The 26,487-nt window shown below is 34.4% G+C and overlaps 1 protein-coding gene across 1 annotated transcript in view; it reads right to left on the bottom strand.

Annotated features, from left to right (window-relative positions):
- LOC150102815 (atrial natriuretic peptide receptor 1-like) overlaps window positions 1–26,487 on the bottom strand; it is a 77,250-nt gene that overhangs the window by 50,024 nt on the left and 739 nt on the right. The window contains exons 2-15 of the mRNA XM_090398745.1: window positions 23,485–23,651; window positions 20,165–20,299; window positions 19,946–20,084; window positions 18,313–18,404; window positions 16,164–16,308; window positions 13,181–13,268; window positions 12,785–12,917; window positions 12,568–12,639; window positions 12,300–12,377; window positions 8,172–8,276; window positions 3,141–3,212; window positions 2,403–2,556; window positions 778–954; window positions 303–471 (exon numbers count right to left, since the gene is read on the bottom strand). Coding sequence (XP_090254871.1) covers window positions 303–471; window positions 778–954; window positions 2,403–2,556; window positions 3,141–3,212; window positions 8,172–8,276; window positions 12,300–12,377; window positions 12,568–12,639; window positions 12,785–12,917; window positions 13,181–13,268; window positions 16,164–16,308; window positions 18,313–18,404; window positions 19,946–20,084; window positions 20,165–20,299; window positions 23,485–23,651 — 1,726 coding nt within the window. The remainder of the gene's footprint in view (window positions 1–302; window positions 472–777; window positions 955–2,402; window positions 2,557–3,140; window positions 3,213–8,171; window positions 8,277–12,299; window positions 12,378–12,567; window positions 12,640–12,784; window positions 12,918–13,180; window positions 13,269–16,163; window positions 16,309–18,312; window positions 18,405–19,945; window positions 20,085–20,164; window positions 20,300–23,484; window positions 23,652–26,487) is intronic.

Genomic DNA, 26,487 nt, shown 5'->3' with positions numbered 1-26,487 from the left:
AAGCACTGCTATTTTTATGTATCCTAATCATGTTTTATTAAATGTAATTTTTTTTTAAATGGTTCAGAAATTTTGAATCTCCAGATCCCTAGAAATAAAAACTTTCATTCAAACTTTGCGAAATTAATGTAATTAAATCGCGACTGATGTTAATATAAGTGAAGTGCAGAACATAATTTGACTTACTTGGAAAACCCAATATTTTTCTGGCAGACAGACGCTCTCTCACGCCACAATAAAAGTTCTGTAATTACGTGTACATTATGCTAATAAAAAAAAAAATAGTTGGAACAATACCAAACCTTGTAATTTTTCTGATTTGCTGTCTGATAAGCGAAAAAGATGGTCTGAGGGTGGGGTTCTCCTGCCAGCACTGATGCAAAATATCCATTAACTCAGTGGGACATTCGTCTGGGGATACCTCGGGACGAAAGGGCGGAGTTGTGCCTAATTTTATAAGACGGATAACATCTGGAAAGAAAAAAAACCGAACACATTAGACAATGTTATTTTAAGTATGTTTGACGTCAGTCAATGTCATTCTTTTGTCTGGAAAACATTTCCGATTAGAAAAGGTCGTGTGTAGCACTAATTGATAAGCTGACATTTCTTTCTAGTCTACATGATAATGAACGATAACAGCAGCATTTGCATAAAACAGTTTCTTGCGCATTTTACAACTTAGGTAATTTAATAACTACCCAATATTTAAAGCAGTTCTAAATCTGGTAATAGTTATATGCTGATATCACAACAAAAATGAAGAAATGCACGTGCCTTCTGCTTGAAGTTTCGTTCCTCTTTTTGATGGATGACAAACATTCTCAAATGGTCCACACCGGGTGATAATTTCCTGCAACATGATGGCAAAACTGTACACATCGCCTTTTATCGATCCTTGGAGTTCCGGATGTTTCTCACGTAAGTGTTCTGGAGCAATCCAAAATAAATTTCCTGGAAAATAGAACACTCATTAGTTATGATTACTTCTTGGAAAGATAATGCAGAAGATTTGCATCTAATCTCATAATTCTGTGAGGGAAAAAAAATACAGTCTGTGACATTGCAAAACTTATTTTTCGCTTCTCACATAAGCTTGTTTTTTTTGTTTGAGTTAATTAGTGTAATTTCATATGTATTTTTGTTTGGTTGCCACAAAATAAACCCGCGTCGTTTTAATTGAGAAAAACACAAATAATTCCAGAGTTCAACAATCGGGAAGGGGAACTTCACCAGTGCATACAATCCACATATATCATCCGGCTCCAACTGGAAGAAAAATGCAGGTATTCGTTAATGCAGTTGCGTTAAGAGCCAATGTCCATTATTCAGATGCTCCGGGAGTATCCGAATAACGGACATTGGCTCTTAACTAATCATGCGGATTAGTTACTTTTCATTGGCATGCAGAATTATTATCGGAATTGAATAAACGTCTTTACAGTGGGGGGGGGTGTACAAATAAATTTAGCCAATTAATGGATTAACACACGCACACAGCCTCTTAAAATATCGTATTTTGATAATGACTGATTCGCACAGTCAGGAGGACTATAATTTAGATCACAATTTTTAAAGCGTTTTTTCTTAATTAATTACAAAAAATCAACCTATAATTAATAGCTAATTTTTCAGATCAACAAAAATCGCTTGGCAGCTGGCTTGTTTTCTTTTAACTGTTATTTATATCACCTCACTCTAACCTGAAGGATATGAGTAAGGAAAAAAAAATGAATTCCTAATATATTATCATATAATAAAATCAAATGAAATTCCTTCAAAATATGCTCAATAAAGGCAGAGAATGCGAACCCAAAAATTAAACATGATTTCGTTTTACGCTCGTTACATCATGGAGATGTGAAAAAACTGAAACAGCTGTGGTCGGCCACAGTCCTTATTTGATGATTATTTAATTCAAGTAATTAACTATTAATAGATAGCAATGATATTGTAATAAATCACAATTGCATTTGCTAGTCTGGATGGCCGAGTGGAGTTTCTCAACCAGCCAGCCATCTGCGGTTCGAATCTTTGTAAATGTTTTTATGTGACTTGTAATTTGAATCATCCTACTTACCAGGGTCTTGAAGGGGCTCGCAAAGATTTCATGTTTGGTTTCTCTAGAGGGGTTGTGATTATCTACCTAATTTTTAGCTAACCCCCAGTGCTAAACATATGATAGCTCCCCAATATCTAGTCGGTCAGATATTTAACTAATTAACATTTGATTAAGTGTTAAACTTTCTCCATAGAATAATAATAAACAGTCGGGGATTCCAATGCTTCAGAATCGCTTTAATACTTGTCTCATACAATTAAAGACGACAAAATATCTTTAAAAATCGTACACAATGGACAGTACAGATATAAGGTCTTTCTGAGAAAACAGAGATACTTACTTGGGTTAACACTATCATCAAGTTGTACTTGAGACGTAAGAGATCGCAAACCAAAGTCGGTCAGCTTCACAACAAATCTGCTGTCTATTACACAGTTCGTAGACTTCAATCTTCCATGGTGACTAATAGGACTTCCATGCAAATAGGACATACCCTGAAAAATTTAGACATCAAAATTGTTGTACTTGTCAATCTGTTAAGAGTTTTGCACTAACCAACGATTTTGTCAAATGCAAACAATACATCAGCTCTTCACCCTTGTAAATATGAAAGTTGTTATTTAACGCCAGGTATCAAATGCTGCACGATCCAAAAGAACAGGTATCCGTTATACAAAGTTCTGTTTACAAGTGTTACTAGTAGTACGCTATTACATACATTGGCCGTCACTGACCTTTTCTGCTGGTTCAACAAGTTAAACGTTAGATAAGGCACACAGCGACGGTGTAACACATTGTCTCGGTGCAGCGAATCTAACTGGAGATATCAAACTTGTGTTGTTGAGCAGGAACGTAATATCTCGAGATCTGCACAGGCATGCATATTTCTAGCTTCTGATGCATTCATAACGACTAAGTTCACATTGTACAGATGTAAATTATGAATTAAACAGATGGATATTTATTACCTTCCCTTTGAATTATACGCGAAACTGGCATTTGGAAAATTAATACACGAGGACTAGACACTGATAAACGAGCACAATTTACTACAGGATTCCTTTGAAATATTTCTTACCTCAACAACGTCACGGATTAGGGAAAATCGAAATGGCCAGTCAATTTTTATGGAGTCATTTTCAAGCAGATCCTATTGGCATATTAAAATAAAAACATCATTATTGATAAGGTTATTTTTTCCCCTGTGAAAATAAAATAAGTAAAACAGATATAAGCATTAAGAATATCTGCGTGAGAAACAAGACAAATTGATAAACGTAGTTTATCGAAATTTTTTTGCTGTATGTTACATTTTCCATGCTAAAAATAAATATTTAAAGTGAAAAATTTCCTCATCAAAACCCGGTATTGATGCAAGGAATGACATTTGATCTTTTTTTCACACACGAATGCTACTTTACGCAATAGAACTGCAATATCAGATTTCTTTAGTTCAGCAACTATCGAATTTAAATTTTGCACAAATTTCATTTAAAATAGTCGCTTTTTACTCTTCACAAATCACAGTTAGTTTAATTTTAATATCAATTCTAGGATACCAATTTTCTGTTTAATTTTGAAACATTTACCCGCGTGATCCCTGTTAACGTCAGGCTTCAAAATTATTGAATAAATTTGCAATGTATCTGGAGAGTGAGGGACATCGACAATTTTCAGAGGATGGGGGCTATCGGTATACTTCCATTTTTTTTTTTTTTTTTTGTCAGTAATAAAGAAGAATTTTATTCTCATTCTCAAAGATAATTTTCTCATTTCTTGAGTAAAATAATTCTGCCAAACGTAATGAAAAAGTTTTTAACAGTACAGGTTAAGTTTGAGACACTGATGCCAGTCAGCACGTCATATGTTAAAATAACGAGCTGAGTTACAATGTAACTTACGGCAGCTTATTAAATATATACCGTAACTCAGTATTTGTTAATTTAACAAATACTAAGTTACGGTATATTTAATAATTTATCCCTCAGAAACAAACAAACAAAAAAAAAAAAAAATGCTCCCCCTCCCCTTTTTTTTTTTTTTTTTACGGAATGTGGAATGCAATTACATTTGTAATTCGGAACTGTGCAGCATTTTTAAGTTAACTTGAAAATATTGCACACTTAACGTACCATTTATCTGACACGCAGTGGGAGGAAGATTAGCCAAAAGGCGTAGAAATTATGATTATTATTATTATAAACCTTAATTTTAATGTTCCATCTAATATAATCATTTAAATAAAATATTTTAATAACAAGACTTTTTAGTTGAAGCTCTAATCTTTACGCAGGAAATGAGAAAAAGTTCTATTTCTGCTGACAACTTTTTTTTTTACATTATTCAGTAGAAAGAATAAATTTGAAGATATTCTAAAAATTTACTTAAATAAAGCCTTAGTTAATTTATAAAAAAATTCTGATGACTGTACGTGTGTTTCAGTGTTAATTGAAAACACAATGATACAACAGTGACTAACCTTCTTTGTTCACAATAGAAAAAATAATAATAAAGTAAATAAAGTAATAAATAATCATGTTAATCAACTGGGGATTAATAAACAGTGCAAGAAAAAAATACGCGATGTGAAAATTGTAATTTTTAAAAATTTGTAAAAAAACACTTCGTTACAAATTAAAAATTTATAAAAATACTTCTTTACATTTACACTTTCTTACAATTAAAAATATGCCTGTGTAGTTAAGTGGAAGTGGCGCGTTTGAAAAGCTGTAAAAAATGATGAAGGCAAAACATCCACTGCCTGGCTATTTAAAAGAGACAGCAACGAAAGAAGAAGGATAAAAGCTCCGCATTATAAAGGGGAAACATTGCAAGAAGATGCAAACTCACTGAGGGTTTCCTACAAACACTTTACAGCTCTATTCACAGGAAAAGAGAGTGATACCACTGAACGAAATAAATTCATGTCATTTCTACCCAAGTTGACTAAAATGGAGGCTGAAGAGATTGATGCTCCCCATTACAATATCGGAATGCAAAAATACAATAAAGCATCTCCCGAAAGGGAAATCTCCCGGAGTAGATGGTTTGACTGGTGAATTCTACAAAAGATATTTTCAAAAGTTTGCAAACTTGTTTATGAGGATGATTAAACAAATCTTAGAAACACAGGCAAAACCAGAAAACTCCAACGGTGGATACATCACATTAATATCAAAAATTTTCGATCCAGAAAAACTGAAGGATATAAAAAATGAAGAGGTATAAAATTGTTAAACTGATTGTAAAATAATCTCAAAAATCCTCACAAACAGAATACAGAGATGTCTACAGAAACTTGTATCGCCTAATCAAGCATGTGCAGTTAAAGGAAGAAATATAACAGATACCATAACACATCTTAGATGCATATACGAATACTATCAATTGACCAACAGACCATGCATATTACTAAGTTTAGACATCGAAAGATGGCACAGTGAGTCATGAATACATCTTTGAAGTAGCAAAAGTATTAGGATTTGGAGCAAACTTTAGAAACTGGTTAAAAATATTTTATGAAAATGCACCAAGTCATATAATCATAAATTAAAAAACTCTCCGCACCTGTCCAAATCTCTATGGCCCTCTTTGTATTAGCAATCGAACCATTAATCAGAGCAATAAACACAAATAAACAAATTCCAGGAACAAATATTTATGGACAAAGCGAAGCAAAATTGCTAGCTTATGCAGACGACATAACATAACTAGAAAATGAAAAATCCATGAAGGAGACAATAATAATATTGGACTCCTTTGCAAAGGCTTCCGCTCTTAGGGTGAACGTGGCGAAGTCTTGCTGTTTGGTGGTTGGCGAGTGGAAAAAGGAACCAAAAATACCGGTCGGAATGTCGAGAAAAAACTACTTGGTATTAGGAACAAAAATTGGAGGTATAGACACATATGTAGATAAATGGAAAGAGTTGTATGAAGCGATATTTAAAAAAAATAATAATAATATGCGAAATAGACACCTTTCTGTGAGAGGCAAAGCTAGGATTTGCAATATGTACTTAGCCTCCAGATTGTGGTACAAAATACATAACATTCCATACCACAGACTGTGGGCGGATAAAATTCACAGGCTCTTTGCAACATACATATATGAGGCTCACAATATGAACCAATGCGTCGTAGTACACTCTTTCACGAAATAGAAGCTGGATGTCTCGGCCTAGTTAACATGCATCTAAAGACCTTGATTATCAGAGCCATAACTGCAGTAAAAGCACTTAATAAATCATACCATGGATATGCAATTCCTTTTCTACAAAAGTGCCTCCCTGACAAGGTCATCAGCTCTCTTCCTTCGATCAAAAAGAGACCATCCAGAATGTTCACCGAAATAGCTGAAGGATACCGGTTTATAGAAAAAAATTATGACATTGAGAAATTACTATATACGAAAACAAGAGTAATATATGCAAAGCTAACTAGAACCATTTCTCCAATACCTCAGCATCGAGAACAAAAAGAGAGGAGATCAAACTAAGCTCAGTGCTAAACAATATATTTCGTCTTCCAAAGAGCCAGAAACACTTTATCACATGATGATTTAATGTAAAATAGCAGAAGAAATCTGGAGTCTTGTGAAACAATGGATGCCACAGAATCAAATAATTAATCAAAAATCTAATATTTTGGCTAAACGAGAAAACGTTAAGCAGAGTACAAAATATCATAACAATGTATACTATCTGGACATACGGGTGTGACCATATACTGTCAATATCAAGTATCAATAGATACTTGCAAGAGGAATTCTATCCAACTGAAAAGGATGAACGCTGAGGAATGGGAATCCACTTCATCAAATTAACTAATGCTACCCTTCAGATAACTGAACAGGAAGAACATTCATAATTATATATATACAGTATATGTTGTCTTTCTTCTGGTGTGTGGGAGAGGGACAGGGTATCAATTATCTTTTTACTACTATGCTAAGTGAACTTTAAGGACTCGAAATATGCAATCGAATAATGGTGTGGTAAAATAACTAACAATTAAAATTGTATTAACAATTTTAATTGTTAATACAATTAATAATAAAAAACATTAATACAAGGGTATGGAGATTTAAAATCGAATGTAATTAATAATGTAATATCATGCAACTGTTCACTGTTAAAGACTATAAGAATTAATTTCACATAATGAATTACTTGTAATAAAGTAATACCCTTAAGGTGGTTAAAGCATATGCAAACATATGATGAATATATCTATCAACGATGTATTTATTTTTATTTATATAATAACAGTAATACAAAGACATTAGGAGTTAATCCTGAATTTAATCTGTATGTATATATCTACTTATGATGTAAATATTTTACTATGTATTTACTTGTTATCGTTTTAATAAAATATACTCAGTGGAAGTGGCGCTTGCGTCCTCTGCGCTTGGTTGCTCGAAGTCAGACTTAACTTCAAATCTATTCGCCGACTGCAGGAAGTTTTTCTAAGCCTTTCTTCGACCGGTTCCCGAGTTAGTCGATCTCTGGCACTGACAAGCAGGTTTTTCCTCCCAGAAACTCAAGAAAATCGACCGTAGTACTCACATTATTTCAGACAGTGACATATCCTGTTAGGGTTAGGTACCAAGAGATGGCAGCACTTGTTTGGTCGTCTTTTCATCGGTGGCTGCTATAATTAGTGATAGTCTTGGGCCAGCTATCTCTGATTGGCTACCGGTGGAGATTGAACTGCCCACTAAGTCTCCAAAAGCTAGATAAGGCATAAAGCCCTCGCCTACTTCCTATAAGGGAATAAAAGGCGTTAGCTGATTTATTTTTATTTTTACAATTAAAAATTTGTGAAAACAAACGCTTACCTGAAATCGGATAAAACAGTTTGTGAGACCTCATCTCCCTTCGTTTATTTAACAAAGTCCTTAATGGCTTTCCGAAACTCACTGTCTGTGTAAAACAAGCGAGCATGTACAAAATTATGCTTAGAATAAGACTAGTTTACTCACTTTTAAAGACCTCTTTTTCCCCTCTGACAATTCAGATACTGTTTATTTCCCCTCCCTAGTCATCGTCTGAAATATAATGTTTGTCAGAGACAAGAACGCAACCGAAAACATTAAATTAAAACTTACCCTAACGCTTCCTCTTGGACTAAATTCTGTAAGGATGGCCACATTCGGTTCCTCCACGCAGAGCCCAATGAATCTTATAAGATTTTCATGACTTATATCTCTTATCTGATTTAAATAATCCAAACAATTTCGGTATAATTATTTAAAAATGAATAATAAATAAATAAATAAATATCAAATCTCTACACCAAACTTTATATCTGTGTTTACAACTGATAAATTTACGGACGAAATAGTAAACACTTTTTCTGGAAGATAAATAATCAACTCTCCAATGCTTGCATTGACATCTTCTTCAGGTTAACAACGAAAACAAATATTGATTCCGATCATGCGCATTACTGAATGGCAAACAAATACAGGTATCCCTTGTTTAACGCGCGATTTGATTAACGCGACGAAATTAATTGCGATAATCTCTTATATTATATACGCCGCAAAAGTTTTAATTAACGCGCCTTTAAATTTACCAAAATTCCGCCAAATACGACATCATTGCTACAAACCATGGGCGTCACTATAACTTTCATAGCCTATTTTCTTAAAAAGATATTCTCAAAGGGACTAGAAACAACAACGGGAGAAAATGCGATTAGGCTCCAAGAATTTTGGAAAAATGTTAACATTAAACACGGAGTTGAAAACATTCATGACTCGTGGGAGCAAATGTGGTGAAGACCTTGGTTTGATGGTGTTGATGCAGAAGATGTTAAAGAATTATCAATTTAGTTTAATCCTTTACCCAAGTGTAAACAAACAAAGTTTGCGCCTGAAGTATCTTCAGGACTGAGGCAACTCGTGGTAAAGGTGGACCAAGCTCTCATCACTCCTTGTCTCAGTATAATATAATATAAAAAACTTTCAACATCTTTCTCTAAATCCAGAGTACTTTAATAATAAGGTGAGACACCTTTTGGCAACTCGTATAGGTAAAGATAACTTCTCCATTGCTTCCACCTTGGTATCACCACCTCTGGGTCTGGCTCCCACTGACGAGACCTCAATAAAGGTCGAAACCGGTCTGGGTAGTGGCCCTTTCCTTAATGCATAGCATTATACATGTCCGCAAGGAGATGTACTTTGCATTATGGGATATACTAAGACAAGGAGTGATGAAAGCTTGGTCCACCTTTACCACGACTTGCCTCAGTCATGAAGATACTTCAGACGCAAACTTTGTTTGCTTACACTTGGATAAAGGATTAAACTAAATTTATTATAGTCTAACCAAGTGGGAAAAAACTTTCAAAATGTTAAAGAATTATTGGATTCAAATTCAAAACATTTCAGTGAAAACGATCTTCTTGAAATTGAACAACAACAAGTCGCATATGAAGACACCGAACAAATGGAATGTGAAGATGAGGTTCCAAAAGAGATAACAGTCAAAGAACTGGATGGAATATTTCGCAGTTTAGAATCTCTTAAGCAGCAAGTAATGGATGTGGATCCAGGTGTCAATCTAAGAAGGTTTGCCAGGTCTAGAGAGTCATTTTGCTTGTTACCGTAGAATATATGCTTATAAGAAAAAAACTAAAACGACTCTTGATAAAAAAATGCAGTAACTATTGTATTATTGAACATTTACTTTGCATTCATTTTTTATCTTTCCTAAAAGAGTAACATAGAAAACGAGTTCTTAATACAGTAATCGATCATGGACGAATTGCAATTTTTACCATTGATTATTAGATTTGATTAATGCGATTTTGATATGCGCGGTAGCATCGAGGGATTAATTAATCGTGTTAATCAAGGGATACCTGTACTTCCTTAAAGTGGTTACTCATAACACCCCAAGAACACAACATCTGGCATAAATTCAAAATTCTTAAATACCACACACTGTTTTCAGCAGTATACTATCATAAGTTGAACACTGAAAAAAAATTCTTATAAAAACAGTATTGGTAATCTTAATAAAATTCAAATGAATATAACTAGTGAAGTCTTAGAGAACGGAATGTTAAAAAAAAAATTATAAACGGAGCTTGATTATAGACTCACAAAAATTAGTTAAAAATCACTAAAAATATGTAGTTCCACGTAAGGATTCTTTACAGATTACTGGGTCTGGTTTACGGAGCACGAACACAAAATACTGTATGTGGATGCCCTGTTGGTCGGTGGCGCACTCAAGATTTAATCTTAGGGAGGGCGGCTAGTTGAATAGACGATTTGAGAATACACACCACACATTGCCTACCACCTATGACTCAGCATCTGCAGTGATCGCCAATACATGATACCAGTGATCTCTGGCCCGGCTAGGGCAAACGAAGTAACGCTCGGTCCACACGACCACTACTTCGTTCGCCTTGCATTCACAACGACCGTGATTGCTGAGAGCTATAGGGTATTCCCACCTTATGTGACTGCTAATTCATAGACACGACCAAACATAAATAATAAAAAAAAAATTAATTAGGAAAAGATTTTTGGAAAATTTTCTAGTGTTTTTTTTTCCCTTTTTTGGGGGAGGGGACTAGGGGCCCATTTCCCCTCCTGGTGCGCCACTACTGTTTGTTAAGCAAAAAAGTCAAGTCCACGTTAAGTCTAAGCTTCGTTAAGCTACATGATGGAAGAAGACTGAAATCAATGTGTTAATCTCGAGTGTTCATAAAAATTAATTTTAATGATTGTACACTCTCTGTGTACAATCATTAAACAGATACTTTTGTACAAAAAATAGGATACTGTTACGGAGGAAATCAGACCCTTCTAACAAAAGAGCTCAAGTGAAATGGCAGAATGAGATCTGTGATATGAGAAGAACAGATTTTAACTGTTGCTTTAAAGGAAGACAGTTTTCCTTTGAAGCAACAGCTAAAAATCTGTTTTGCCAAATGGCAAAAATGTAATCTGCGGTGCATTTTTCAGTTAAGATGATTTTCAATTTCTATAAAATCTGTCTTTGTAAAGACGTGCAATCAGAAATGCTTGTCAAAGTATTGAGATGTTTCAATTGATGGCTTCAGCGAGCATCTTGCAATCAAGAATAAGTTGTAAATAGGCGCAAATAATGCGGAAAAATTCTTTCTAAACAATTTTTTAAAATAAAATTCCAACTGGATACATGATGTTGACACTCTTTTATTTTAAACGCAAGGCGCGAACAGGAAATCGATTTTTTGATTCTTTTAAAATTTACACCTCGCATTTCGGAGGGGGGAATTAGACTGTCACCCATTTGAAACGCTATAAAGAAAAGTCGAGCTTCCATTTACTTGAAATTCCTGTTGCTCTTCAATATTTGCATTGGAGAGAATGCAATTGTGTGTCTCTTACTAGCTGAATAGTAAGATGTGTCTCTTACTATTGCGTCATGGAAAATACTTGAATTCCATCATCGGAATAATTCGGTAAAAATAATCTAATAATGTACCCTCACGATTAAACTTTCTGATTACCAGACAAGTGCTTACAATGAATTACCAAAAATTCCTAAGATAATGTTTTCCCGTATGGTTCCGACTAATAATTTTGATGCGAAATACCTTCACTAGAATTCAAGTTGTTCACAGTGTGGGACAACAGCAGGAATTTCTGTTCAGAGCTGTAGTGTGAGGTTTCTGTGCTGTGAACTGAGATAGTGGAATGAAAATCTGCTTATATTTGTGCAAAAGATGTGAAGGGAGGGGGACAGCAAATGAATGCTAGATACGAGACGCATAGGAAAATGCAGAATTAGAAAAAGCGGTAGCACCATTCTATAGAACGTTAAACAGACTGTATTTGGGGGTCTGAATTTCTTGGGAATATGAAAATTGATGAATGTAAAATAAGCTGGCAGATTTGGACAAGGTGAAAAGCATTTTTTTAATGGAAATGTTGCTTAAGAATGTGTCGAGTCTATAAAGTGTCACGTGTGTTAACTGCGCATTTTGATTTATTTGTGTCCGGTTTGTGTATATCTAGTTAGTCGTTAATGTCTTGCAGCCGAGTTACTGGTATGAGACCAGTATGTTATGTCTGTAAATGATGTGTTCCTCCCTTCCCTCTGGTCTGGGCTATTTGTGGAATAGGAAAAATGACTAATTAAAAATGCAGCAACATTTATTTCATTTACTTGTATATGGATAGTTTGTATGAATGGTTCAAATGGTTGAGACAACACTGACATTTTACCTGCTTCAGTTCTAGCAGTACGGCTCTGTTCATGTGGATTCGCTTGATGTTTAAAGGTTTCACAGCCACTTTTGTTCCCTGTAGGAAAAAATAACAAAATAAAGAAGAAAGAGAGGAGATATAAATACTTTTCAAATGTCAACTATTTAATATGTGAGAATAAACTGGCTAGTAAAATGCAATTACGTATATTAAAAGTTTTCTTAGAAAATCTTCAATATGATCATAACACTGCATGGACCTCATGATAGCTAGCTAAGTTTCTTACCTTAAAGAATCCTACGGATGTTCCCTGAGGAACGTTTTCTACCAATGTGCTGGTACTAGGATCCGTCCTTTTCTGAATAACAAATATTATAAAATCAGGAGTTTCCATCATTTAGTTATTATTAACTAAACTACTACGATAAAAATTGAGCACACTTCTTAAATATACAGGACATTAGATATATATAGATTGAAATTCTTGACGCATGCGTACATACTTGAGTAGTGAGAGAAACCACTTCATCAGCTATGGCGGCTGGATGGGATTTCTTGCAGCTTTCCGAAAATACAATCGAGTCCCAATGAACTTTCCACCATAAACTATTCAATTCTGACTCAAATCTTAGTCGTCTAAAGAGGGAGGGAAGTTACGATTCAATACAAATATCAAAAGTTAGTTTAAGTATTGACAATAAATGAGGAAATTAGTTGTGATGATTTTTGACATTGCGAAATTATTTTTATTTATTTATTATTATTACGTGCTTGTAAGATATGGAAAACGTGGATGCATTTTATTGTTTAACAAATCATCGATAAAAATAGTTATTGCAAAGCATAAAGTTAGAAAGCTCAAGTTTCCTAATTAACGCTTAAAAATAAATTAGTTTTACCTGTAAATTAGGGTGACAAGAGTGGTAACTATAACAAAAATCATCCCTGATGAACACATTACCACCACAGCCAATAACGGAATAGTTTCTTTAAAAAAATAGAAAAAATGTCAAAAGCATACAAACATTTGAAGAGTTTTCAAAAAAGCAGTAAATGTTATAAATAAACATTATTGGTCAATTTAAATTCTGAAACTAAAAATAAAAGTCAACAAGCTTCTTCAAGTTCTATAATCGTGCTTTTACATGAAAAAACAAACAGTGAAATCAGATTAATATATACTATGTTGACAAAAGTTTTTGGACACCTTTACGTACCATGCATATATTCAGCGAGAGTATACGTGTCAGTCTTAATAAAAGGTGGGATGTGCCGCATGTTTTGCACTGTACTTGATGCCACGTTCAGCTGAACTCACAGACTTTCAAACGTGGGATTGTAGTTAGGCATCACATCATTGGTCTTTTTGTGCGTGCCATTGCTACCCGTCTTAGTATGAAATCCACCGTTGCTTATATCATTTGTGGATGAAAAGTTGATGGTGCTACCATGGCGGGAAAACGTCCTAGGAGGCCACCGACATTCACTGATCGAGATCGACGAGCTCTGGCCAGGCATGTTCAAGCATCCGGCACGTCATCTGCGGCGGACCTCGAAATCAACCTGGAAAATGCTGCTGGGACTAGAGTTGCATGGCTTAGGTTACCATGGCAGAGAAGCTGCGAACAAACCACAGGTCACTTCCCTCAACGCCAAACGACGTTTGGACTGGTTCACACCGTTCGTGGACCGTAGATGATTGTAAAAGGATTCTGTGGAGCGACGAATCACGTTTCCAAATATTTCACTCTGATAGTCGGGTTTTGGATTCAAATATTACCCGGGGAACGGTTCGGCAAGACTGCATCATTCCAACTTTCAAGTTTGGTGGAGGCTTGGTAATGGTATGGGAGTGTTTCAGTTGGATGGGGCTTGGTCCATTGGTGAACGTGCCAAAAACCATGACTCTGATAGTTACCTGGAGAACTTCATACTTCCGACGCTGTGAAAATACTTCGATAGTAACCCTTGATGGTTTCAGCACGACAGTGCTCCATGTCTTACTTATTGCCCTGCGTGTCCAAGACTGGTTTCCACAAAACAACATTGAAGTTTTGGACTGTCCGGCTCAGAGTCTAAGTCCTCAATCCTATTGAACATCTTTGGGAGGAATTAGAACTCGGAAATCGCTCCGGACCACATTGCCGTCGTAAGCATCAGCAATGGGGATAGCTTTGCGCGAGAAATTTCTGTTGCGAAGTATCAGAAATTGATTGAAAGCCTGCCCCGAATTGCAGTTGCTATCATTCAGGCCAAAGGTGATTCCCACTTGGTACCTAGAAATGTAATTAAAACGCATTTTTTAAACACAACTGGGTATCCAAATACTTTTGTTAACTTAATGTATATCAACTAACTGTATACGCCTATTTCCATCCTTCATATAATCATCAACTGCCTGAAGATGAAATTCCAGGGAGTATAAGCATTGGAAAGTAGTTGAATTTCTGCTACATCGTGTCATTCAAGCCAGGAAGCCGTTGACTCTATTACCAAGATAGTAATGCTGTATTTTGTATATATATTTGAGTATTTTTTCGCAATGGGAAGAAACATGTGAAGCTTCAAAAAGAAATAGAAAATCTTATTATCATTCAGAACATTTTGCACGCTGATTTGAATTATCTTTCAGTGATTGATTTTGTAACCGTATTCCTCATAGTTAAAAATCAGACAATTTTCAATGTATTTTCATCTATTCTCTAATTGACAAAGGTAACTTGCATTAAATGGGATGTGTCAATTCGCATACTAACTTGAGTAGTATACAATTTATACATCGAAATGGATTCTAACCAATTTCAGGTTCATTAACATTCTTGTCATTAAAATAGTGCTTTATTTTTCAGTGCTAATTTTTCCGGATTTCCTCATGATACACAAAATATTTATTGTTTGTAGTATACCCTTATAGTTTAAAAGCATAACTTAGACACAGTTCACTAATAAATGGCACCCTTCAAAATATATTTTTTAAAAAATAAAAAAGAATACGCTATCAGAAGAGGAGACCGATCACAATTCTTGAACATGTTGATCGAAGAATAGTTTAATATTACTTTACTTTTCTGGATTTATAGAACGGCTGCATCACGTGTATTATTTCATTATCACAAAATACGGACTGTCCACCTTTAAAAAGGGAAATTGAAGTCAAAACCGAATATCTTATCCACTGATTACTTTTAAATCAAAAATTTCCAAACAGATAATTTTTGAAACAAACTACGCCTTCTAAGCACGAGAAATCATAGGAATCAAAAGACATTTCGACTCTACTTTATGAAATATCTCAAAATGTATCACTCGTGCTTAAAAACTTATGTACAGAGATTTTCATCCTTACGACCAGCATCCATTTAAGAATATTCACAATTATATGATATAGCGCAGAGAGAGAGACCAGAACTTTTCGTTTATTTTCGTTTAAAATCAACAATGCGAAAAAACATGAGGATGATGACGAATAAAAAAAAAAAACAAAAAAAAAAACTGGAACTCAGTACTATGGCAGCATCATTTCAGAGCACGTTTTGAGACCTTGTTGTAAAATAATTCAGATATAGTCACATCCACATAAAAATTGTCAGAGAAAAGTTCTTGGCGTGTGAACAGAAATTACTGCACGTTATTTAGAGTGGTTTTCCACGTTTGCCAAATAAATAAATAAATAACTTTCATTGAATTACACGAAGAACTCACCTGTCATAATGATGTTAAATGTCATCACTCAACACTTGGTAACTTTTAAATAATAACTTTAATATTTATCCATGTTGCAAAAACTGAAATGGTGGGATTATTAGTTAATGTTAATAATCGGATACGCGTAATAAGCCACAGTAAATGGCAAATCTTAATTATAATTCGTTGCTATGATACCTTTGTTGTGACATGTTGGATCATCTCCAGTAAATCCACATGGGGGAATATCAGACGGCGAAGAAGTTCGACCTCCGGCCCAGTGAATGTTAACTCCTGGAATAGCTTCATAAACTTGTCGAGTTCCAAAATAGGTGGCAACAGGCTACGAAGAGAACGAAAAGTGAATATTTATAAACGTGCTTCAGATATTTAAAAGTCTGAAGACAAATACCGAATTAGATGAAATATCAGCAAAAAAAATAGATGCAGGTATCAGGGACATTCTAAAAATGGTTTTTCCATCTCTGAATACCTCCTCCGTATACATATATTAGGCCTAGTGGCTCGGGAGGTCCCTCTATGCCTCCCGGTGTGTCCTATGTCTGTAGATGCGTGTCACTGAGCCGGTTTGTCTTTTCTGGGGGAAATCCCCTAGCTCCGTACGAGACCGGCTAACTCACCTTTAGTCGAAAGAGACCACATAAAGGTTTCCTAACTTCTTGGACGGGAATCGAACCCAGGCCTTTATAGCTTTATAAATATTAAAAATTGATGTACACATATTCGTCAATCGCTGGCTTTCCGAAACTGATTATCGTCTGTTTACAAGGCTTATGCCAATATACAATATGTTAAGTAGTAAAATGTTTTGATTTGAGACAAGGTGGTTTATTTATTAATATTTCCTGTTATATTTATGCTTCGATCATTTATTGCTTTTCAGAGTTCATAACATAATACCGTTCATATGGCAGTCTTGTGTATTATAATTATAATACGTTTATGCGCCACTGAAAAAAAGGCGGGGCATTGCGTCCTTATGGTGGAAAAGACCCGAGTTCGATTCCTGTCGTGATGAGAAGAATCTTTAAATCAGCTTTTTTCTATCCAAGGTAAGTTAGCCGATCACATACGGAAGCAGAAGGCAAATCAGGCCTGAGTACAAATGCAGTTTATAGACAAGACATATTAGTAGGGGTATATGGCGGTGTGTATGTGTGGCTGATGGATTGAGTAGTGTAAACGGTGTCATATAATAATAATTTCTCTAATATTTTGATTATGGGTGCATAGTACTCTCAAAGTACTAAGTATCGAGGGTCATGATACTAAACTTACGTTATTCTTTTAATCAGGAAAGCTTATAAAAACACGTGACTTTCAGTCGCTCGTAAATCACCATAGCTGGTTATTCCTTAAAATGCTTAAAAATTATAATTTTTAAATGTACTAATAAATAACTGCTTTAAATGTTGTTTACAAATTTATATTGCATTGCTCGTATCTTAAAAATAAAATAAAATCATTTCTTATTTAAGAAGAGCCTCAGTGGATGTCGTTTGCACACCACAGTGCTTGACCGCACTAAGGAAGACCTCTTGGTTTCGAATCTAGTCGGCAACTAGAAGAAATTTTTCTAAGCTTTTTTCCGACCGGTTCCCGAGTTAGTTGATCTCTGGCACGGGCAATCGGGTTTTTTTCTTCCAGAAACTCGGGTTTTTCGTCCCGTAAACTCAAGAAAATCGACCGTAGAACCCACTTTATTTCAGACTTTAAATACGAGTGTTAGGGACCACGAGATGGCGGCACTTATTGAGCCGTCTCTCTTCACTGCTTGCCGCTTAATTAGTGATAGCCTTGGGCCAGCTATCTCTGATTGGCTGCCAGTGGAGAGTGAACTGCCCACTCAGTCTCCAAAAGTTAGATAGGGCCAAAACTGTCTTGCCTACACCCTATATATATACGAGAATAAAAAAACATTAGCTGATTTTTTTTCCTTATTAATGGCGTTTATATTTACCAATCTCTAGCATCTCTCATTGGAAATAATACGCTTCGGTGTTAAAATATTCATCTTTTTTGGTAACATTTAAAGTTATAGTTTCTAACAGCTAATTCAAACACAATTTCAGTATGCAACATCGGCTTAATAATAATAAAAAGAGTACATCTGATAAATTATTTTATTGAATGAAAGATTTAAATATTTAAAGTTACAAGCTCAAGTAGGATGTTAAAGTACGAAAAAAAAAAGTGCAGCTTAAAATGTAATCACATCAGTAAGAATCCAGTCATGTATCTTGTTTTACAGCAGACATTATAGGACGTTAAAAGGCAGCGATACTTAAGTAGTCACATTTTAAAGGATTACTTTATAATGACATACCTGCATTTTGCCCGTTTCAGGATCTAGATCATTCAGGGTGTAGTCAGCTTCACGTGCTCCGTTCTCGTTTATAAAAATATCTCCGGTGAGTCCTTACAAAAAAATAAAAGAAAGACTTTAAAAAGGTGATTACAAACGACTATCTTGAAACTAAATGTCAAGTCGTTCTCTCTCCTTTCTGCTCCATGCACTGCTGTTATTATTACTTTAATATAACTTTGTCATCGCAAGATAAATCGCGCCAATTAAAACCGTGTTGGATTACAGCAGCTTCTTCTTCGCACAGAATTCTACTTCATTAAAATAGCGTTAACCTTGGCTGTAAAGGAAAAGTTTTGCTGGTTACGCACTCGTATGTGAATACTGTAACATGCTGCTGTCTTGTGCTGTTCTCGTTTCAGAGGAAGCGACAGAGTTAAAAAAAATAAATCGGGAGGATGGGAGAAAAAGGAATTTATCAATGTCTGGTATTACAATTTTAAAGTGTAAAAGGATAAAGGGAAAATAAACAGAAACCAGAGAAGTAAACATTGTGTCGTTAGGAATCGCGCACACGTTTTGGGCGCTTCGTTGAAAAGTAATATCAAGTTAATAGAGGGGGCACCTTTCCAATAGAGATGAGTATACTGTAAAATGGCCAGAGTGTACTCATACAATTTTAAGGCTGCGATTGCTGTTTATTGGCGCTGTATTCACCAAGCGAACAATAACATCTCTTCCTTTCCAGCTTTGTTACGATAGCTTTTCAAGACAGTTTGTTATTAGCTCTCTTTTGCAGACCGAGTAACAGTGAGTCTTATGCAGGCTTCGTTACAGTAGCCTCTGATTAAAAGTAATTAGGTTAGGGTATTGATACAAACGGAAAGAGGCACAAATGGAATTAAAGACAGGAGGACAGTTTTAGAATTGTGGCATTTAAGAAAAGGTAAATAACACTTCATTAAAACAGGGAATGGATAATGAACAGTCTCAGAGGCCCATCTTAATAAAATCAAGATAAATGAGATGTAACATGTTTAGTATAGATACGTATTTAACTTTGACCGAGCATGCAATCATGAAAGTTCAATAAAATATACCATTCAGAGCAGCTAATAGTGATGTATGAGTAGATCGAACATCTCTTTCGGCGTATAAGCTTTTGTTTGCAATAACGTTTTCAAGTCAAGTATAAAAAGATGAGACCATCCTTGAATAAATAAATATAAATTAAAATGGTCAGCTTCTAGAGGTGCTTCGGTTTCTCCTCACAAACATAAAATCGACTGGGAACACATTTGACAGTGGCGTACTGTGTATGAAAAATGAATAATTCATAGAGATTATGCTACCCACATGCAGTCTTAAGCTTCCTGATGAAAGATAATTATATTGATTATTATTCTATTAAATAATAAAATTATTATTATCGGGAACTATCCATATAGTTTTAAAACTTATCGTCAGCATACCATTAATAATAATAATAACAACAATAGCTGATGATTTCGAACTAAGAATAACGTTTTATGACGAATTTAAAGCAAGTTTATAAATATGAGTAAACATGTGACAGAATAACATTATAAACAATGTTTCTTTTACGCTAAAATACGAGTTTAAGTGTACGAAATAAGAAAAAATTTAAGCTCACCTTCTGAAAAAGTATTGTTCCACATCCTCCGTATTAATTCATAGCCATCCAATGGATCTCCTTTGTTAGCTAGAGTTTTGTTTAGCGCCCAGGCATACATGAGTACGCAGTCGTGGAATCCAGCAATAACAACGTTTACCTAAAAAAAAAATAAGGCATTCTTAGTTGTCCAAGTGTTCATCGCAAAAGAAAATTTAAATAATTCCTAAGAGCACTTACCGCAGTTTCATCAAACGTGGTATTGAAGGTAAGTTTTGATCTGCCAATAACATCGTTTGTGAACTTCACATATTCCGGACCACTTGGGACTCTAATGGAGAACAGCATTAATGCTTCGTATATCTTCTTTGCATCCTAGAAATGCAAAATTCGGGTCAGTGAAGCTGCTAAAGTTTTGCCATTGTACAGGTGGTTTTAAAAATATATTTAATAGAAAAAAAAATTAATCCCTTCACTGCCTTTGTTAAATAAGCACTAGGAGAATATGGAAAGAAAACAAAATCATACATAGCTTGTATTCTAACAGTATAATCGAAATTAAATCATTTTGAGAATTATTATAAGAAATAAATCTTCGATCCCCCCCCCCCAAAAAAAGGGAAAAAACAGGCTGAAGTAATGCAAGCAGACGTATGTGTACATGTCATGAAATAAAATAAAATTATAGTAATTTTATGTATTTTTTATTTTATTTTAAAAAATTACTTTGCACTAAAATTGTGAAAAACACTCTTTGTATTTTTTTTAAGTCTTAGGGGTTTTAAACGAGTTTATTGTAGTTTGATCTACACTCCAATAATAACTGAATCTCTTGAAATATCTGAGTTGTAATAGCAGCGAAAAGGCTTGTAATTTTATATTTTGTAGTGAAATCACTTTTGATGTACAAGCTCTGTTTTTCGGGCAATCACACGTAACAAACATCAAATCTTTCTTATCGCATTGCTATGGCGTTTACTAGAAAATCAGATTTTTCATATAGTTCTGTACATATGTGTTATTTTTTAAGCATATTAATTATTAAGGCCTCGATGTCATCCAATTATACGTTTCTCACTTCTTTTATATTCTACAATTCAAAGCAATCGAAAATTTACAGGATAGCACTCTCAGTGACCTTTTATTCTCCAGTCATTCTTATACTCCGCTCATTGGTCGAAAGGGAGGCGCTCATACTTCGGGCATAACACAGACCGAATGCTTAATGTTTGAAAGTAATGGCCACCAACTTCACACTGAATTACGGATATCTTATTTGGTTCTTGAAGAAATATACACAAAGAAGGTGCCATGCAACTAAAACCTATATTGTCATGAAGATATTACACCACATCTATCTTAGCCTGAAAAAAAAAGTTCTCTCTCTTTTTCTGTGTATATATAGAGAGAGACTTTGTTTTTCAGACTAAGATAGATGTGGTGTAATATCTTCATGACAATATAGGTTTTAGTTGCATGGCACCTTCTTTGTGTATATTTCTTCAAGAACGAAATAAGATTTCGTTCATCTTATATCAAGATGAAATAAGATTGGCAGTAAAACTATTAGCCTGTAGATTGGCATTAACACTATTAGTCTGTAGATTGGATTAAAACTATTAGCCTGTAGATTGTCATTAAAACTATTAGCCTATATATTGTCATTAAAACTATTAGCCTATAGCATTAAAACCTTGCGGTTTTAATGCTAAGACTAACTGCCTCTCATAGATGGTATTTAGATAAAATAGACGGAAATATCAGAGATATTTTTGGTTGTAGTACTTAATACCCTCTTTCCGTTGAAAAATTACACAACTGGAGGAAAGCTTGGTTCAAAGACAGAAGGCTATTGAAATCTCAATCCGTCCGTTGCTAAAGTATGGCTTATACAGTAGAACTGGAGTGTTCTGATCTCTCTTCTATTCACAATGTCTCTAATTATAACGTTCTTAGGCTGCTGCAATCATGTTTGATAGACCTTCTGTTTCATGTGGATTCCGTGGGCTAATCTGTCAAATTCATTCAGAATTGCGCTCTGAAAGGGAATCATGTGACAATTACTTACTACACTCCCATACTCGTTCTCGTTTCTGGTTTACTTATAAAACAGAATCCCCATCCATATTCTAATATTAAACAAATAAAAGTAAATGTTCTGAGTAGGAGTTTGAGTTCTTTCCTCTTTACCAAGGCTTGACTCGGTAATCACTGTTTGATATAATACTTACAAGGACAATAAAGTTACGGAAAAAGTAACTCAAGCAACACTCTTTATTAGAAGCTTCGATACAAATATTTGATTATCTATTCTTCAGAATGATATATCACACATAAAATCCTTTTAAAGTTTGGTGTGAAATAAATCTACAAAACTTTATGGTGTAATACGAGAGTCGGGTCCCACCTGATTATTATCACTGTGTGCGTGTATAGTACATACTCTCTTCTTAAAACCTTCAAAAATAATCCATAGCTATGAACTCAACTATCAGTGAAGAACCGCCTATTCACTTGGGAGAATCAAAATGATTTTGTGAATTTATATGATATTATATTATATACGCATGTATATAACGATAAGCTGTTCGAAGATTTACTTTTTTACCCAACAACAGCGCTCCCCCAAACAGGGGCGACTCGTGCAAAGACACTGCGGAACTGCAGCACCTCCAATTTTTTTCGATATATAATTATATTTTTTAATTTATTTATATTTGCTTGTAATATTTAATTTTATCATCAAAAATCCTATACAATTCTCTTATTTTGTATAAAAATAATAAAAATCCATCTTTTAGCACTTAGGAGGGTGAAGGACGCTAGCAGCACTGTGTTTACTGCAGTGTCATATTGCTACGCTCGCAAGCATATGCACGTCGTAGTGAGATACGAGCTATTAGCATAATGTGGCACTGTCCGTCGCGTAGTTCCACTGTGGTTTATATGCAGTTTGCGCCAGTAGTAGAGTGTTCGTAGTGTTTATCGTGTTTACTCCGTCTCTTTAAATATTTGGACATTACAATTAAAGGGTTTGATTCCATTATTAAAGTCCATTTCTTTAATTAGAATTAAAGGAAGGGATTTTATTTTTAAGTAATTCTGAATTATACAAACTGCATACTTTTATCGATAATAAACAATATTTTTTCATGTTTAATTTTTACCATAATTTTGTTATTTTATCCAAACACGAAAGTTGCAGCACGCCCACGATTTCAAGCAATGAGCCGTCACTGTCCCCAAATATATATTATATATTTTAGTTTTTTTTTTTTTTTGAAATATTTATTTCTTTTATGACATAGTATGCAACAGTTAAACGGATAAGTCTAAAGTTAGTTACTTTAGACTTATCCGTTTATAATTACATGCGCACTAACATAGGTGGCTTAGCATTTGTGGACATAACTTTTATTCTTCCATAAAGTTTAAGACGTCAGCATTATTATAAATGTTGTACAATTTTCTATTAATAGCGTGATATCAGTGTTGAATAAAACATTAAATGACTAAATCTCTGACAAGATTTAGTAGTGTTCTTTATGATTACTGCTTACCTCATTTCTCGGATCTGCTTGTTGGTACCAAGAAAAATCTCCAAATGCCTTTTTGTTTTTAAAGAACTCTACACTAAGAAAAACGAAGTCTCCATTGGCCATATTCAAATCATAAGCAGCTAGGAGGATCTGACGAACGACTTCGCCTGGAGCTAGGAGGATGAACACTAAAAATGTATAATTAAAAGCTCGTTACACTCTCTTCATGGAGATTAATTAACATACAGAATATTTCATAAAATTAAACAAATATTATTTATTTAACGGTTTAGAAAAATTTTAGGTGCGAATATTGGTAAGCAAAATAATGTTGGTGGTGTGTGTGGGGGTATTCCATGACCTTAATTATTCTAACCCAGACTACCCGGGCCAGTGATTCTTAGAGTGTTAGATATATTTTGAGTCTTGCCTTATATTAAATAAATAATTAATTAAATCAAGGTATATCGTTTTTATAAAGAGGAAACAAGTATGAATAAGCATAAATCAGCGTCTACTGAGAAAAGGAAGAGGACCCGGATCTTGAATAGTAGAGGTTTTCTTCCAAAAACATCAACTAGCCTTCGCAAAGTTCATACAATTACTCTGCTACTGGAAGGCTTGATCTGTCTAGCAATTGTGTTCTCTGACAAGCTGGTCTATCTTTCAGGTGATCCTGCACTGGATGTCTCTCGCTCAAACTGATGTGTTTTGCAGAAACACAACGTTGCGATTATCCAATTCTCGGCATTGTTTAACTAAGCACTGTTAGAACTGCAAAATAGTTAAAAATTAACAAAAATTTGTTCCTAATTAAACATTGTCGAAAAATTGCATAGAATTAATCTTTAGATTTTAAACACAGTTGAGAATCGAAAAAAATATTAATTAAAATCAACGAAAATTAAGTTTTTGAAATAAGCAAGCAAAACAATACACGTGAATGATTTGAAAATGTGGTTATCGTTGCCCATTTTCGTTTGGTCGGAGATTGAAACTCCTGCTTTCTTTAGAGGATTCAGTGCCATCCATAAATGAAGACGCCTGAACAAAACAGACTTCATTTAATACACTTACATTCAGGGCCGGCATGAAGAACATGCAGGCGCCGCCGCCGGGGCACGGTTCATAAGTTCATTTTTAAGAAACAAAATTTTTATCATAAAAACAAAAAAATTCTTAGAATGATCAATATTAAAATAAATTTTTACCCGGATACACCGAGTAAAAATTAAAAAAAATTGTAAAAGAAGAACATGCCGGCATGAAGAACATGCTTCAAGACAAAAATATGTACATTACACTTGCTTTAGAATCTATCGAAAACTTAAAAATATTCTTAAAAGAGTATCGATCAGATACACATTTTAAAGAAGTTCTAAAAACGGCAAAATAACTGAGTGAAGAGGTGGATGGAGAACAAGAATTTAAAACTGGTACGGAAGTTCGACGACGAAAGAAGACACGACAATTTGACTACGAGCTTCATGACGAAACGCCACAATCGCCAGAAGATAAATTTAGAGTGAATGTGTTCGTTAATAGAACGTTTTGAACAACTAAAAACATATTATGATAGTTTCAATTTCTTGTATAGATTACTACAAATTAATAACGAAGATTTACGAAAAAGAGATTCTCTTGAGGACGGCGACAATAAAGACGTAAGTGCAATAGAACTATATGACGAGTTTTTGTGCTTTCCGGGATATTTTTCGGAAGGATAATTTAAATATTCAAAACCTTTTCGATATTCTTAATTTTATTGTGTCCAATAATTTATCTTTCCCTAACTTTTCAATTGCTTTTAAGAATACTATTAACCTTACCTGTTAGTGTAGGGAGCGGTGAACGTTCCTTTTCCAAAAGGAAAAGGAACGTTCATCGCTCCTTTGATTAAAAATTGATTAAAATTTTAATCAATTTCAACCAAAGTTGAAATTGATTAAAACCTACTTAAGAACAAGTATGTCTCAAAAAAGGCTTGTTAGTTTGGCGTTAATAGCTATTGAAAATGATAAATGTGCGGAATTAGACGTTAAGACCATTATTTCTAATTTTGTGAATATGAAATCAAGAACCGTAAAATTTTAATAAAAAAAATGCAAGCATATTTATGTAATTTAATTTATTTTCTGTTATTCTGTAAAGATATCATTTTTTGAATACTTATATTAAATCTTCTAATTATTTCTGACTTCTTTTCTTATTTTCTCATCCATCTTGAGTTTCTTTTATTTTCCTAAAAGATAGTTCCACTTATAAAAATTATTAAAATATTAAAATATTAATTAAAATTCATTTTAATTTTGTTAGCGATTCGGGTCGGTGAGAAGGCTATAATCCCTGTATCATTATATTCAACGATTAAAGTGAAGTGGCTTTATCAAACTTTGCTTTAACTTTTGAGAATCCGGCCTATTCGACACCCCCGGTTGGTTTACATTTAGCGAACCAACGTGTGGCTGTTCTGTCAAAATGTATTTAAGAAATTTCAAATAATTAAAATTTTTATTATTGTAAAAGAACTACACACGCCCGGATCGTTACAGGGGCGCTTAGATAGAAATTGCATGCGGGCAGTAAAGCGCCGGTTCTGCTTACATTATTTAGTTACGGTTGCTACTGAATCCACTAAAGAAAACAGCAGTTTAAATCGCCGAACAGAACTTTTGGCGCAAGAACACTTATTTTTTTCTTTTATCCTTTTTCATTATTGCAGTATATGCGTGCCAACGGGCTCCAGCGCTAAGATTGGAAGGCATTTACGAGAAGCGTGTTCTGCTTCTCTCATGCGGCAACCAATATTAGTACTAGTTACCGCAGTATGTGTGTGTGCCAACTATTCGCCTGGGCTAGTTGGCGTACGCGCACATACACGCTGCAATAAATAATAACGATTTATTAATTAAATTAAGACACAAAACTGATTTAAAGCCGACAATGAAAGATCAACCCAATAAAAAAAAAAAATAAGCTGAAACTTTGTAATGTTAACACGTGTAGATCTCAATGCTGCAGCAA

The sequence above is a fragment of the Typopeltis vanoorti genome, chromosome 10 (genome assembly GCF_054136105.1).
Source record: "Typopeltis vanoorti isolate ZY-2024b chromosome 10, IOZ_Tvanoo_1.0, whole genome shotgun sequence".
NCBI lineage: Eukaryota > Metazoa > Arthropoda > Arachnida > Uropygi > Thelyphonidae > Typopeltis > Typopeltis vanoorti.
Note: the sequence above shows the minus strand (reverse complement) of the source record. Positions and strands in the feature narration are given on the sequence as shown.